At 33.8% G+C, this 16,729-nt stretch overlaps 1 protein-coding gene and 1 pseudogene across 1 annotated transcript; both read right to left on the bottom strand.

The window, feature by feature from the left end:
- Positions 1-9,103: 9,103 nt before the first annotated feature.
- Positions 9,104-10,543, bottom strand: LOC146898234 (aspartic proteinase CDR1 pseudogene; annotated as a pseudogene).
- Positions 10,544-15,005: 4,462 nt separating this feature from the next.
- LOC146898233 (uncharacterized) lies at positions 15,006-16,163 on the bottom strand. The gene is made up of 3 exons (XM_085736523.1): positions 15,655-16,163; positions 15,253-15,568; positions 15,006-15,152 (listed from the first exon to the last, which is right to left on the bottom strand). The coding sequence occupies exons 1-3, from the start codon at positions 16,161-16,163 to the stop codon at positions 15,006-15,008; spliced, it is 972 nt and encodes a 323-aa protein (XP_085592649.1).
- Between the last annotated feature and the right edge of the window lie 566 nt (positions 16,164-16,729).

The raw sequence follows: 16,729 nt of genomic DNA, 5'->3' as shown, positions 1-16,729 counted from the left end.
AAACACATCTGGTTACATTTGTTTTTATGAAATTGTATGATATTTTATTTTCAACCATGTTTACATTTGAACTAGATGTCAATTTTTTTTTATGAATAAAGGAAAAAAAAACTCATCTGGTTTATATTTTCTTTAAACTTTTCAATCTTGTTTAATGATTATACGTAATCTTATTTTGAGTATGTACATGAAAACTCAATTTAAGTAGACTATGTAAATTAAGTTTACATATGTACCTACTTAAACTGAATTTAAGTTAACCTCAACAATGTTAATTAACGTTAATGCGTGCGCGCTGCACCATCAAATAACCATCTTGTAGAGTTCATAACATATCAACGTTGCACAAGAACAAAATAGAAACTCTAGCATCATTGAACAAAAAGAAGAAATTCACTTACTTATATGCAATAGGGTATGGATGAAAGATGTTTTGATTCACACTTTAATCTTTTATAGAGATTGATTGAACATCCATGATTGTTTGTGGTGAAAGAGGGTGAAATTTTAGAGTAACTATGAATGAAATCAAGGTTTAAGAAAATTTATATAAAAGAGCGATTTTGATATTATTGTAAAATTTTAAGTAAATTTGGGTATAATCAGAAATACATAGATGTTGTTGTTAGGGGTTTCAACGGATGTGATGGGTTTTTCGGAGTGGATTTGGTGTGAGAAGCAGACGATAGATGTTTGTATTTTGTTTATGTGGTCATTCACGATGGAGTGAGGTTTTGGCTCAATTTTTGGTTTATGTTGGTTAGTGGGGTTTTAGCTTTGGTTTTGGCGTGTTGATTTGGTTTTGGAGGTTTGTTTTTTATTGGCGTTTAAGATGTACAGTATATGCATTTCCTTTTGGGGGTTCCGTCTATATACGACGTCCTTGCTTTGTAGTTTTTGTTTGACCGGTCTCTATTTGTCTTGTGCAAGGACTTGGTTATTAATAAATTTTACCATTAAAAAAAAAAATTAAGTTATGCACATCGTCACCCCTTAAGCATTTCTTTCATGATATGCTTGTCTTTCAAATGCCAATAGGAATTGGCCCCGCCTGTTTCTCCCTACTTTCATTCTTCATTGATGCAATTATATGCACCACCATGTTATTTTCTGTCTTTTTTTATTTTTATTTTTTAGCGATACCATGTTTCTCTCATGATCATGAATATTCATTATGAGTGTTGCTATTGACCGGGGCATATTTTATCAAGAATTTATCACGAACAGGTTTTAGCCAATTAAATTTTTTCTTGGCCGGAAATCAAGGTAATTGATATAATTTAAAAAAGGTATTTAGCAATTAGACGGTCGGGAAATTTTCACGATACTATCTTTCGCTACAGTCTACAACTATTTTTTCCCATTCATTATTCATGGATGCAATTTATGTTTTTTATTTATGTCCAAATATGCTCATTAATTTCCCATCATTGTGTTTAAACCATTTTTACATGTTTGGCTTCTTTTTTATTTTATTTATATCCTATAGGTACATGGGTAATGATTGGAAAATTCTACTGTTGAGAGTTTAAAAGACCATGAGATAGTTGATATTGTGTCTAATGATTTAGAAACAAATTTGGAAAGTTCTAAGTCACATGAAACTACTTAAAGTTTATGAGCATCAAAATATTTGTCCTGCTGTTGGTATGGAATTCGACTCCATTGAAGGATGTGAAAGAATTCTACACATCGTTTGCCAAGAAAGAATGTTTTGGAGTTCATATTCGTTAGACTAAGCAAAATATGTGTATGTTTGTATGCGCTAATGAAGGTAAACATATACACCCTCCAGTCACTATTATAAGCAAAAATCTATATTTTAGATTCATTCATTTAACGATGCACATGGTCTTTATTATAGACCACATACATCATTAAATGATTGAACCTAAAATGTAGTTTTTTGCTTATATTAGTGACCGGAGGGTGTAGTTAAAAATGAAAATGAAGAAGAATCCAATAATTGTATGGGAAAAGTAAGAAAAAACATGTAAGAGAAGTAAATGGGTTATAAAAAGTATAAGCAATATTGTTCATAGTTATGCAATGATTAGTCCTAAGAGCGTGACTTATTTGTGGTGTCATAAAAAAATGAGTGTTACTAAGAACCTTTTTGAGAATTTGATGAAAAGGAATACCTGCAGGGAAAGTTGCCAATGTTTCATGGTGGAGATAATGCTTTTTTCTGGTGGGGACTGCTGGAATATCTTAGACATCTTAGAAGAAAACATTTTGATGTGGGAAATGCTCAAGCTGTCTTTAAGTACCTGCAGGTTTTTTGAGTGGTCCATATTGCACCGACAGTTTCTATATGCTCCACGACGCACATAAACTTCTATAAATAAGTCTGCTTGGTTCAGTTGTTGTAAAACACAACAAAAAACTTTGAAAAATCTTCCGAAAGATATGAACATCAAGAGGTTGCTATGAGCTAGATCTTGATGACCTGGCAATATATCTTTGTCAGTTGGCCAGGCAGCAAGATCTATCTCAAAACAATCCTCTTGAAACATCTTGTCTTTCATCATTATGTTGCAGATCTAATTCGGAAGAGATTCTTATGAACTTGATCCAGGTGACCTGCCTATCGAAATATGTCAGTTGGCAGGCCAGCTGAATCAAGTACAAAAGCACCTCTTCGAACACCTTCCAGAATATTCATCACTTTTGTTATTGTATAGTTTTAAGTTGTTTAATTACTTTTGTTTAATTACTTTTGTACCTTTTTCAAAAAAATTCCTATGTCATTCGCCATGAAAATCTACCAAAAATGAAACTTAAGTACAATTGGTGCTATTCAGATTACACAATCTGAAAATATTTAGACAGGTCGAATTGTATTATTTAAAAACTCTCAGACTAGGTGGATTGTGGCGTTTTATCCAAGATTTGGACGGTTTGTGGTGTGTTTAATGCATTTTTGTTCAGTTGGACCATGAAAAATGTTTCCTTTGACTATAGTTATGGTCTAGGACTGGTTTAAGGCTATAAATAGCCTTGCAAGCTTCATCAATTGCATTCATTCTTCACTTTTTATCTTTTCTTACGTTTTCTTAAAAAAAAAATAGTTTTAGGAGCGTTTATGATGTCATGGTCACTGCTACCCGTTCATAGAATCTCTGTCAATGCTTAATAATTTATGCAGGGATTCTACGACGATCAGCAGAGACCTTTTCCATCAAATTAAACATAAAATATATAGTTCGTGTTTTTTTTTTATTCTAAAATCTGAATTCCCTTAACAATCTAGTTCAGATTGTAAAATCCAAACCAGAGGTATTTTGAAAAAAAATATAGGGCGCGGCGAAAGGTAGTTGGGTGGAAAAAGTAATAGTTTTTTTTTTTTTTTTTTTATGGTTTTGTGTGTGTGGCCAAATATATTTATTTAGATTTGTACACAAGTAAATATACCTTAGCATGGTTTCCATATTATTTTGACCCATTAAGCTCACATATCCATATTCATCCCAAAATATCCCAGGATATTCCCATGCTGCAAACCTTTTATCCACCTTTATATTTATTTTCCAACAACCTTCCTTCATTTTTATCTATTGAAGATTGCTTAAGTTTTAATTGAGCACAGTAAATCTAGATTAGGTGAATGCATTAAAAGTTTCAATATGAGTGTCATTTTAGCAATAAAAAAAAAGTTTCAAAATGAATGTCATTTTTCAGTTTTCAATGCAATGTTAATACTACCTCCGTTTCTTTTTAAGTGTCACTTTTTAATATTTTACACAAACCAAGACACTCAATAAATGTTATTTTTTCTTATACAATAATCTATACTTTTACTATAATAGCCTTAGTCATTTAATATCTTATTTCATATATTTCTCTCTCCACAATAAATAATTAAGGGTAATGTTGGTAAAACAACATTTATTGTTGCATTGAACTTTGAAAGTGACAGTTAAATAGGAACAAAAAATTTCTCCAAAAGTGACACTTAAAAAGGAACGGAGGGAGTATTTTTTAGGCTAAACTGCACTTTTCACCCCCTAAGTTTCAAAATGTTGTGATTTTGGCCCCCTATTAAAAAAAATTAAAATTTGGCCCCTTGCGTTTCAAAATTGCTGAGAAGACGCCACGTGTCCCAAAAAAGGGGCCATAATCGCACCTATTTGTAAAGATAAGGGGTCAAAAAGCATATTTCCCTTATGTTAGGGGGTTAAAAGAGTATATTTCCCTAAACATGGAGGGTCACTTTTTAATTTTTTTTAATAGGGGGCCAAAATCGCAACATTGTCAAAGTTAGGGGGTCAAAACTACAGTTTAGCCTATTTTTTATTACAATTATATCCTCCAATTAATACTATGTACACTTTTTTCGAAGCATTACTTTTACTTTAATCGAAAACAAACCAATTGTTAATAAGCATCTGGTATCACCATGGTCTTATATTTGTCGTTACATTTTCATGTGTTTGGATTAAGAGTTTAGGAAGGGAGGAAAAAAGAGGTGAAGTTTACTTTTCTTTTTTAAATTACAGACAATATAAATATATATTTTTAAATAAATTAAATGTGATTGAAATATTATATGATCATTTATCATGTTTTCATTTCAATTTTTTTAAGAACATTCCATAATGCCCGTAATTTAAAAAAGAAAAGTAAGCCATCACCCTCCCCTCCCCTCCCAAACTCTCCATCTAAACACACACTAATATCTTGTTTCTCCCATGATTAAGTACTTTCATTATTCATTGATGCAATTATATGCACCGCCATGTTATTTTCTCTTTTTTTTTTTTTTTTGATAGAAATGAGGGCGTAAGCCCTTTTCTCTTTTTATTTTTATTGATGCCCTGTTTCTCTCATTCTCATTAATCATTATCATGAATATTCATTATTCGTGGATACAATTATACGTTTTTCTAGTTCTTTTATTTATGTCCAAATATGCGTATTATAATTTCCCGTCATTGTGTTTAAACCATTTTTACATGTTTAGCTTTGGCTTATGTTTTTTTTTTTTTTTTTCTTTTCATATCCTATAGATACATGGTTGATGAGTGTGTGAAAAACTCTACTGTTGAGCTTTTAGATATTGTGTCTAACGATTTAGAAACAAATTGGAAAGTTCTAAGTCACATGGAGCTAAAGTTGATAAGCATCAAAATATTTGTCCTACTGTTGGTGTGGTATGGAATTCGACTCGTTTGGGAAAAATTTCGGTAAGTATACCAAATCGTTATCAAGTAATAAAATGATAAATGAATGTTGCATCCACATGGATTATCGTTTTAACTAGACAACTAGTGTTACTTATTGATTTTTTTTTTTGACAAATAGTGTTACTTATTGATGAAACTATGTTTTATGAGAAAATTTTCAACCATGGAGATAGTAAAACAAAATAAAAAGAAATTAAACAAACTTGGAAGAAAAATTATCCCGATTTTTAACAAATCTCCGGCAACAGCACCAAAAACTTAATATACCGCAACTGCATGATTTTATCGTCGTAATAAAAATATCGATCCAACAGGAAATGTGAATCTCAAGACTATCTTGTTCCCCTCAGGATGCAAATAAAAACTAGTATTTTTGGTTTTTATGAGATGAATGATTGGAAAATATTTTAGAGATATGCATTGATAAAAATGCCTTGGAATCATTGAAGTTCATCGTTATAACTAGCATTCCAAATTATATTCCATTCTTTTGCCTTCAAAATGCAGGCCTAAGGATGAGATATATCTTTTGTATCATTTACCCTATTTTTAGCAATAAAAAAGTGTCTCACCAACATGTCTCCCCATTCTCATGTCTCATGGTTTCCATGCTATTTTGACCCATTAAGCTCACATATCCATATTCATCCCAAAATGTCCCAGACTATTCTCATGCTTCAAACTCTTTATCTAGCTTTATATTTCCAATTTCCAGCAACCTTCCTTAATTTTTATTTATTGGAAGATTGCCTAAGTTATTATTAAACATAATAAATCTAGATTAGGTGAATGCACTTCTTAAACATATTTAAACATAAGAAAGAAATTGGGATTATGGAAATGTTGTCATAAGACTTCTTTTCATGATCCTTTATTCGTCATAAGAATGAGCTACCTAAACAAAAAAAAATATATATAAACAAAGTAAAAAAAACAAGACAACTTTTTAAAATTAAAATTCAAGTACAATAGCTTTTTGGTGGTCACTGATGTCAATCCAAAGCAAGATTAAGCCTATTTACAGGCAAGAGATTACAATATTTATGCATAACTCAATGGTTACATATTTAATACTACAATTACACAATGATCATTCAAGTGCCAAAAGAAAAACCACAAAAATTGAAGTCATTGGGTTGTTCCGGCTGTAGCCACTCACTACGGCTGGCCATAACAGTTTGAGATTTTATGGCTTGATCAATTGTCTTCCCCCGTCATTTGGTAATGGTTTTAGAACTTAACGTTGTGAAATCAGAAGTGTTGCTAAGTTAAAATCCACATCGAAGGGTTTAACATAAATCTCTTGTATTTACCTATTTATTCAAAAGAAAATAAAATATAGTAAAATACAAATAAAACTCAAATAAATTTTTTAATTTATATAATAAAAAACATAACTGAATGTATTGTAAATTATTGAGTTATTACACTGACACACGCACACACCAATGTGGGGTATCATCTAGGTTGTATTGACAAGGTTGATTTAGGTGTTTTCTTTGCAATCCATATCTGATGGACACTGTGCTCAAGTTTTATTAAATGCACTCTTTCATAGTTCTTGGCTAAACATTAAGAGTTGTTGTTGAATTCTTGTTGTTGCATCACTTGAGGATGATAACCTAGAAATATGTTGGTTATTACCATTGACTTTACCCTTATTTTAGTCATTCTTTGGGCGGATGCATGACCTATTCCTTCTTATCTGTGTATAATGTAGTCTTTTGTTGTTTCAGTCATCTTTTGATTTTTTAATCAAGTCTTAGAAGCCTTTTTGCTGGTTAGTCTTGATTGGTATTTATGAAGGAAATTGACAAATGCACCAAATCGTAACAAGTAATAATGTAGTAAGTTTATCGTTCTTCACAGGGATTGTCGTTCAACTTAGAAATTACGAAATCTTATTTTAAAGAGTGGAATTAAAAGATATTTGAATAGGTTTGCGGTTTAATTTCCCTACTCAATGCGAGATTAATTAGGTTTATGATTCAGATATTTAATGGCAGTTAGGGAATCCTTGAATCCCCTTCCGTCTTTGTTGGAATTAACTTAAAAAACAATCAGCTATGTGGTACCAACGCAACAATAACCGTCCCCTATTTGATGTTATGGGGACGGTTATTGAGAGTTGCTTAAAATAGTGTTGCCTAAACCTTAAATTGTTGTAGTGGGTGTCTACTGATGATTTATGAAACTGGTATTTAAAACTCCATTAAAGATCTTATGACAATTTGTTAAATAACTCCATTAAAGGAGTTATTACACTGACACACGCACACACCAATGTGTCGTTCCCCAAAGAAGAGAGTATAAACCTTATATTTCAACATAAATTTCATTAACATAATTGATAAATAAGTAATTGGTACTGTTAGGAATGGATAAAGAATTTCCGGTTGTTAACCCTACTTTTCATCTACGGAAAAATTTTCAAGATTACTGATGCAGATTTTCAATTGAAAAAGCATTAAGAGCGGTACAAATTTATTAAATCGGTCACAAGAAAAACATAACTGAATGAAAACTTCATTAATTGAATCCAACAAATATGAAGGGATTCATCTCAGAACGCTAATCAAAGAGGTTTAGTTTCAAATGGCAACATATCATAACAAAACAATAGAAAAACATACCCTAGAGAAAACAAGAGGAGGATTGAGATCCTCTGCCTTGGAACTCTGATGTTTGACCATTGTCTTGAACCGCTAGCTTTTTGAATGAAAAATAATGTGTTTAAGAGTCTCTATTTATAGCAATGATTACTTATGGTTTTAGAGAATAAAAGTGAGCTTTTTCCACTATTTTAGCTTGAAAAACAAGTTGCTGACAATTTTTGCCCGCAGTTGTGCGCAGATGGCACATATAAAGGTGTAAGAGGTGCATGGCCTATGCGCAGGAGGCGCATGGGGCAGTCTCTGTGTGCGAAATCTTGTGTTTTCGTCCCGTTTTCGACCGTTCTTCCGTTTGGAAACTCCTAGGAACTTGAAATGAATTTTCTTCACTTTGTATTGTCGTATCTTCTTAGAATGTGACACTTTTAGTTATTCCATTCTTTCCAATTATTTTAGAAACTCCTAGCTTAAATATGTTTTTAGTCTCTATCATAAGTATACCAATTGGAAAGAATGGAATAACTAATGGAAACTCCTAGCTTAGTTCTTTAAATGTTGTATCTTCTTAAACTATCATTCTTGTACTTGTAATTATTTTAGAAAGCTTTTCTTGAAATGTAAGTTAGTCGAAATTATTTTATTTCAAGTTAAAATTTTAAAGTATTTTCCCCAAGTCAATTTCCGTTTGAGAAGAAAGTATTTAAACTCTTATCATTCAAAATTAGAACGTTACATCTAAAAAAAAACCAATTGGTATACTTATGATAGAGACTAAAAACATATTTAAGCCTCATCATCATCATATTTTCTTGTAGTGTCGTATTCTAAAATGGAGCATAATAATATTGGAAGATATTGTTTGCTACATAGAGTCCATGCATGCTATTTACATCATAAAACATGCAATCTTTTTACTCATCAATACGGATATAATATATCCACTATAAAAAAAAATTACATGGCTAAAGAATGGGCTTTCCAACTATATTACACTTCAAGGAAGGAGAATATGCGTTGATTATTTAGCCAAACTTGTAATAAGGTTTACTAATGATCTTTCAGCAGATCTTCGATTGCTGCTTATGGCGGATATCATGGATGTTGGTTATCATCGGGGACAATGATAATTAATTTTTATGTTTTTCTTTAGTCTTTTATCTTGTAAGCAAAAAATATTAATAATCGAAGTAATGGTGTGTTAGTTATAGAAAATTTTAATTCTTTTAAGTTTTGACGATATAATATGCTTTCTTATTTAGATATATATTTTTTTTAATATTTGTCGTTCAAAGAATAAATAACATTTCTGTGAGTGTGTAGTGATGCCTCTATTCTGACCTTCAATGTATTTTATTAATACATCAAATAACATGCAGATTATTCTATTTTAAATTCAAGTAGGGAAAGTAAACAAAGTCTACAAAAGTCATCACATTTTGGTACAATCACTAGGTTTAAAGGACACAGTTTTTTGCTGAAGATCATAACCAACCAACAAATTTTGCTGAGCCAAATTTCCAAAGATGACGCCAATTTGAGATGGGGCAAAAGCCAAGCAATTAACACCATCAGCAACTGGAACAAATGTGCTAATAGGGTGCAAATTCACATCCGCACCTTTAAAATGTGCGGTGATTAGAGGAAAATCATATCCCCCAGCTTTAACACTATAGCAAAGGTCATATGTTTGACTGGGATCGTCAACACGTTCTAATTTCACCAAATCTACCACAACAGATTTCAAATTAGAGTAATCATCATTTGTTAAAAGTGTCAATGTTGTACCTGAATCAATAATGATGTTACCCTCATTTGAAGGTCCTCCAATTTCTACTCTTTTATTTCCAATACTAAATGCTTCCAATGTCAAATAGTAAAAGGTTATTGGGTCTTTTTTCACTATAGGAGTTGTCACAACCCCGTCACCAGATACCACAGCCGCATCTCCAAAATTGAGCTTGCTCGTCGTGTTTGACTCAGTGTTTGTCACAAAAAACAATGGAGTTAAACAATAAGAGAATTTACCACCAATTGAGGATCCCAATTGAGTGATAAAAGATGCGGCTCCACCTCCAAGGCCAACTATGCCAGAGTTTATGCCTTCATAAGACATAATATTGTTAGTTCCACATCCTATCACAATATTAGAAAATGAAACTGTAAGTCCATTGGTGGATTCCAATGTAAGAGTATCAACACTAAGATCTCCCTCTGAATGTGAATTATCCCCATAATAAGTAATATTCACAATAATTTTTGTCATTACACGAGGTATCTTCCACAGATTGACATAGCTTTGATGGGCAAGGAATATTTTTGTAACTTGACGATTTGGACGGATTAAACATAGGACTGGTTTGGTTGTAACATTGTTGACAAGGCTCACATTGAAGCCAAACAATATCACTACCGGTATCAGCAATACCATATAACTTAAATGGTGGAGTACCAACTGAATAGGTCATGAGATACTCGCCGTCATCAGGGATTACAGTAGATTGAGGCCTATTTGCAAGGGAAACTTTGTAGTAATGATTGGCACGGTTGATGGAACGACGTGCGGCATTGACAAAATATTGGTATTTGTTTTGAGTAGGTTTATAGAGTGGTGATTTTAAAGTGTCGCGGTGGATGAGTTCAACACTAAAACCATTCTTTTGAGTATGAGAAAAAGAAATAATGAAACAAATGGAAAATAATAGAAGGGTAAGAAATGAACGTTTGCTCATTGTTGCTGTAATTAATGTATAGAGAAATAATGATATCAAAATTTTGTTACAATATTTATGTTTTTCGGTGCCTTTTTATAGACTATCCGAAGGAAATGAAAATTAAGTAGACAGAATTGTTAATTGATCTAAAACTATCTACATTTAATGGGATTTAACATAATGCTAATAAAATGGGTCGCAAAGAGCCACTAGTAACAAGAACATGAAAGACACACCAACAACAAGAATTACAAAATGAATCTCATGCAAGCTAAGGGATTTCGCCACCAATCATGATAATTAAAAGAAAAATTAACCATCTTTGTCTTTAACCACAAAAATGATTGCAACATAACTTTGTCGAGCATGTGATGCAAGTCAATTGAATTTTGGAAATTTTATGAAACACAATGTAAAATTTATTGAAGATGTATTCGAATCTCACATTATTAAGATTTTCAAGTTGTTGCAGGTATTAGAGTCTAGTTAAGAATGACGACATAGGATTTTGACCCAAGACTCATGCTAGACATGAGTGTGGATAGTGAGATGTATCCGAGTCTGACATTGCTAAAATTCTCAATTTGATGTATATATGTGGTTGTTACAATCATTTATTAGGCACGTTTGATTTCTAAAGAACATTGGATTTGACAACTTTTTTTTTTTTTTTACCCTATTTGATTTAGAGACTGATCATGAAACCGGACAAAACATTGTCTTTCGTGTCCCTTACTAAAGCATGAGGCAATTTTCATGCATAGTATAAACTATCAAAATATCGAAATACCATTTTTTTATTTTCCAACATATATGCCTCTAGACATATATGTCTTGTCATGTACTATTATGTCGTGTCCAATACTTACTGTTTCGCAAATAAAATGCACCCTCAATGTCTTGGCATTCTACTTTTAGTTTTGTTTTGTTGCGGTGAGGTGTCATATATGAGTCGAGAGGATCTAGAATATCTTAGTTGATAGCTTTGTAATTGCCTCAGGAAGATAGCAAAATTAATCATCTTGAATGAAGATAACTCACATTTCTATATTACTCGTCATCACCGGAACTCATTCAACCATTGATTTCCTTGTGTTTGAGCACGTAGTTTCTCGGTTAATCCTTGGAAATCAATTTTCACGTCCCAATGGGTATCACTATCAGCCCTTCCACAGGGTACTTACCCGTGGAGGTTGAGATGTATGATCCATAATAAATTGAAGCACTAGAGTGTCGTATGCTACCAAACATGGCTGCATCGCGATAAAAAATGTTGTCTCTAAAAATAATTCTCATACCAGACTTCAATGTAATCAAAATAATTCTCAGAAATTGATTGCAAGTCATGGGTTCCAAAAACCTACCCTCTAATTTTTTTTAGGGAAACATGCTTATAACATTTCATTAATAATAAGAGTTTCAATACAATTAGGTATATCAAAATAAACGGCGGGACTATAAAGACGTGGCTTCTCTTGCAAGAGCATGAACAATCGTGTTGGCTTGTCGCCTAACAAACTCCACCCTAGAGTTAAAACAGAAAGTGCTAAACAACGAACGACAAGAAGAAATAATGCAACCAAACTCGGACAAGTCGTTCCTGGTAGAGAGGAAGGCATCAAATGTTTGGTTAGAGTCTGTTTCAAAATCCACGTTGTCAAACTGCATGTCACTCAACCATTGCAGAGCGGAGTGCAACCCTAAAGCTTCACCCACATCCACCGAAACTATACAAGGATATGCAATAGTCTTAGCCAGGACAAAAGTACCTTCTGAATCACGAACACAAATACCAATACATGTGCGGTAGAGGTGAGAAGAGAAAGTCGCATCGATATACATTTGTATCTTCCTGACATAGGAGGCTGCCACGTGGTTCTATATTATGTTGATGCGAGGTGGAGGCCCCCATATCAAGGGACGTTGTTGGTTGATGAGTCGAAATCGATGCAAGGACATCCGGAGCATTAGCCAAATTCCAATCTGCAACCATGTTCCTAGCACGCTCCACAACCGTGTCACTTGTTTCTGTTACATCATCCCAAACTCTGAGATTGCGGTGTTTCCAAATGCTCCATATTACAGTTGATAGACGTTGTGTTAATTCAACAGACAAATTCTCTAACAGAGAAAAGATAGCATTCGTAGCTGAAGCAGTATTGGAGAGGGCGTGTTGCACAAAACCCCAAAGACCGGTCCTATTCCAAACTTGTATAGCAAAAGGACAATAAAAAAAGACATGCATATGATCTTCATGGTTGGATGTGTAACTAGCACAGTTAGTGGGGCAAACAACACCTTTGTCCAACAAACGGACACGAGTCGGTAGACAACCACGACACATGCGCCAAACTAAGTTCTTGACCTTCGGTGGAACCTTAAGATTCCAAATACCAGACCAGTACCCCGGACGCCAGATATGAGAGGAGTCAACTAACTTTGTTACACATAACCTGTAAGCACAACGGACAGAGTAACGACCGTGCCTTTCCGCTTTCCAAATAATTCTATCCTCCTCAACTTGAGAAAGAGTAGCGTATGGAGTATTTTGTCGCAATATCATCACTAAAAACCTGTCTAACCACCTGTTCATTCAAGCTTTTGTCATATAAATTCATCAAACTATTAATGGTAAAATTGTGAACAAAGTGAGCACCTAGAATATCACTACCGATAAACTCCCCATTTGGCAAAACCTACCCTCTAATTGTTTAATCAAATTTCCACGAAGAATATAAAAGACACATTGTTGAACAAACAATCAAGTATAATAAAGTTAGTTCCACGAATATATCTTCAAGTTGGAGCGATGTCTTCATTAAAAGCTTCAGCTCCACGAATATATCTCCCACTGTCCCACAAGATCCTTTCAACATAAAAAGTTTAAGGCTTAATTGCACTTTTGGCCCCCTATCTTTCCAAAAGTTGCGGTTACATCCCCCTAACTAATTTAAATACAAAACAGCCCCCCTAAGTATTGATTCTATAGCAGTTTTGGCCCCTTGGTCCATTTTTGACTTGGTCTCTGATGACGTGGCACCCAAACCCCTTATGTTTGGTGCCACGTGGATATTTGTTTTTTTTTTTTTAAATATTGCAGGCTTTTTTAGCTTTTTTAAATTGGAGGAAATTTTTAAAAAAAAAGGAAAAAGAAAATAGAAATCACGTGCCCCAATTTCCCAAAATCTTCAACGGTTAGATATTAGGGTTTAAAAACCCCCAATTTCCCAAATCTGCAAATCGACCTCAATCCACCTTCTTCTTCAACCTCAAATCGATTTCCTCCTTCTTCTTCTCCAATCGTTGTGCGTGTTTCTTTCTTCTTAAATCGATTTCGATTTCGATTTCGTTCTGGGCTTCTGTTTGTTCATCTGAATCACATAACTACACAGTTTTTGCTGGAAACCAAAAATGATTGAATATTCATCTTCATCGGTTAGTGGCTCAACATTGAAGCACAGAACCAAGTTGGTTTGTTATTGTGGTGTTGATTCACCATTGGTGACTGCTTGGACTGATGAGAATCCAGGGAGAAGGTTTCACGGCTGTGGAAGGTATTTTGTCAGAAGAAAATGCAATTTTTTTAGGTGGTATGATCCTGAGGTACCTGATAGGCAGAAGAAAATAATTCGAGCACTGTTGAGGAAGAATGATGAATTGAAGAAGAAAGAAAGAAGTTTTGTAATTGTCATAGTTGTGTTAGGAATGATGATGTTCATGTTTGGCCTTTTAGCTCTAGGGTTAGCTATGAAACAAGGTTGATTGTTGTTCTGATGTTGTTAAGTTTTAAGTTGTTTTTTATTGTAAAGAAGCTGAATGATGTTGAATGTTTGTAACCTTTGATTTCAGTAAGTTAATGAAAATGTTTGTAACCATTGATTTTGGCAAGTGAATGAAAAATGTTTGTGGTTATGAGCTTCTAACATATGCAAGATAATGACATGAAAATATGACATAGAGGACAGAGTAGAACACATAACAAAAAGTCTGATATTATGTCGCAAAATATCATATCCAAAGTAACAGAACTTAAACTAATGTGTTCCAAAATAACACAACATCAAGTTTCAAAACTTCACTATTACAACCCAAAATATAATGCCAACAAAACAGTACTTAAATTGCATTACACTCTAAAATATAGAATAGGTCTCGACAGGCATATCAAATAAGTGGCACTACTTCTTGTTTACTAACTGTTGTGTTCCAATAGGCTCCATTTCATCAGGCTTTCTCTTCACACCAATGTTCCTGCACTTCTTAGGCACCATGAGTATGTTGTCCCCCACTATTTCTGCCTTTACAATTGGCACAGAGTTGCTTTGCACAGAGTTGCTCAAAATCTTCTTTGGGTCAGTTTTGGTGACAATGTTGCTTGCAGATGGCACATTGTTGCTTGCAAGTGGTTTGTTGATGACAGTGTTCAAGCAAGTTGATGGTGGTCCAGAATTGGTTGCAACAGGTGGTGCAGCAGTTGGTCCAGTCTTGGTTGCAGCTTATGTTGCTTCTGTTGTGGTGCTTGCAGTTGGTCCAGTCTTGGTTGCAGCTTGTGTTGCTTGCTTCTGTTGTGGCCCAGCCTTTTTCCTTGGTCCTTTCTTCTTAGCTGGCCTTTTATTCTTGGGTGCAGGTGGTGCTTGAGGTTGCTGAACAGTTTGATTGGTCTGAAATATGCATAATACAAGTTAAATACATATGACAGTTGCATATTTAACACATTACAGTAAAACACATTACATTTTGTACCTGATTCTCCCCTGGTGCAAGCATCCTGTCACCAAGTTGTTTACCATAGCATGTCCTAGCATTATGACCAAGCTCACCACATCTTCCACACTTGGGACTGTGTTGATTTCTTTTGGGCACATATTTACTACTACCAGCACCTGATTGAGAATGTTTAACCTTCTCATCATTACCTTTTTTTCTTTGTTTTTTGGGCCTACCTGGTGCCCTTCTGACATATGGTGGCAAGATGGGTGGAAGGTCAAGTTTTGGCCATAATTTTGGTCCATTACAAGGCAGTATGAGGTTGTTGTAAGTATCCAAAAAAGTAGATTTCCTATATAATTTCAAGTTAAATTGTAAGCCCTTTCTAATGTGTTTTATAAACTAAAATAAAGTAAAAGCTAGAGTAAGTGTACTAACCTGTACCAATGAGCCACATAGTTATCTGGATTTTTCTGATTATACCATATGCAAGCAATTGCATGTGGACAAGGTATGCCAGACAGATCCCATTTCCTGCAGCCACATGAATTTTCTCCAAGATTCACAACATATGAGTCAGTGTCATTATAAACTGTAAATCTAGCATAATTATTATCTCCACTCCAATTTGGAGACCAGCCCTCAGCTTCCTTCTTACACCTATCCAACAACTTGTTAATCATTGGACAAATTTCACCATCATACCTCAACATATAGTCTCTAAGTTTTACTATCCTATCTGTGATATACATTTTCAGCCCATCAACAAGAGATATAACAACATTCTCTCTTATATCAACTATTGCAGTATTAAATGCCTCACACATACTGTTTACTTGTAGATCACAACAAGTGTAAGTACTAAACCCAGCCCTTGACCAACTACCTACAACATGCTCACTCATCTCCTTCCAAGCAGCTTCATTAATGTTCTTCAAATTCTCCATTGCCTTGTCATAGGTTATAGTGGATGAAGTCTTTCTACGGTTAGAAGACAAAATCACTTTAGAAATGATGAAACGAACTAACCAAACAAGTTTACTGTGAATTAGGATAAATTTGTCGTGTCTTGTCTTCTTTTGAATAACAAAATAAATTTTATAATAAATTCTCCGCAAGTTTTAAAAAAAATTATTAGTTTATAGTTTTCTTGAATAAAATGTTTATAATTTTTAGGATAAATTACATTTTTGGTCCCTTAACTATTTAGGTAGTATCGCTTTGGTCCCTTAATTAAAATTCGATTTATTTTGGCCCCTTAACTTCTCACTGTTACACATTTTGGTCATTTCCGTTAGTTTTAATTCAAAAACGTTAGGTTTTCTTCATTTTCTTCTGAATTTTTTCTGAGATTCTTGTTGTTGAAGGTTGATGGAGATGATATGAACAGGGAGGGAGCTAAGTGTGTTAGATATGGGGCTGTCACCACCCTTAAAATATACAATATTATAGTAACCCCTAATGTATATAACTCTTCGCACCCTGTATATTTATCCAAAAAAAAAGTGTTCGC

The sequence above is a fragment of the Medicago sativa genome, chromosome 8 (genome assembly GCF_051527215.1).
Source record: "Medicago sativa cultivar Bolivia chromosome 8, Bolivia_mono, whole genome shotgun sequence".
Taxonomy (NCBI): domain Eukaryota; kingdom Viridiplantae; phylum Streptophyta; class Magnoliopsida; order Fabales; family Fabaceae; genus Medicago; species Medicago sativa.
The sequence above is the reverse complement of the archived record's forward strand: the minus strand, read 5'-3'. Positions and strand labels throughout refer to the sequence as shown.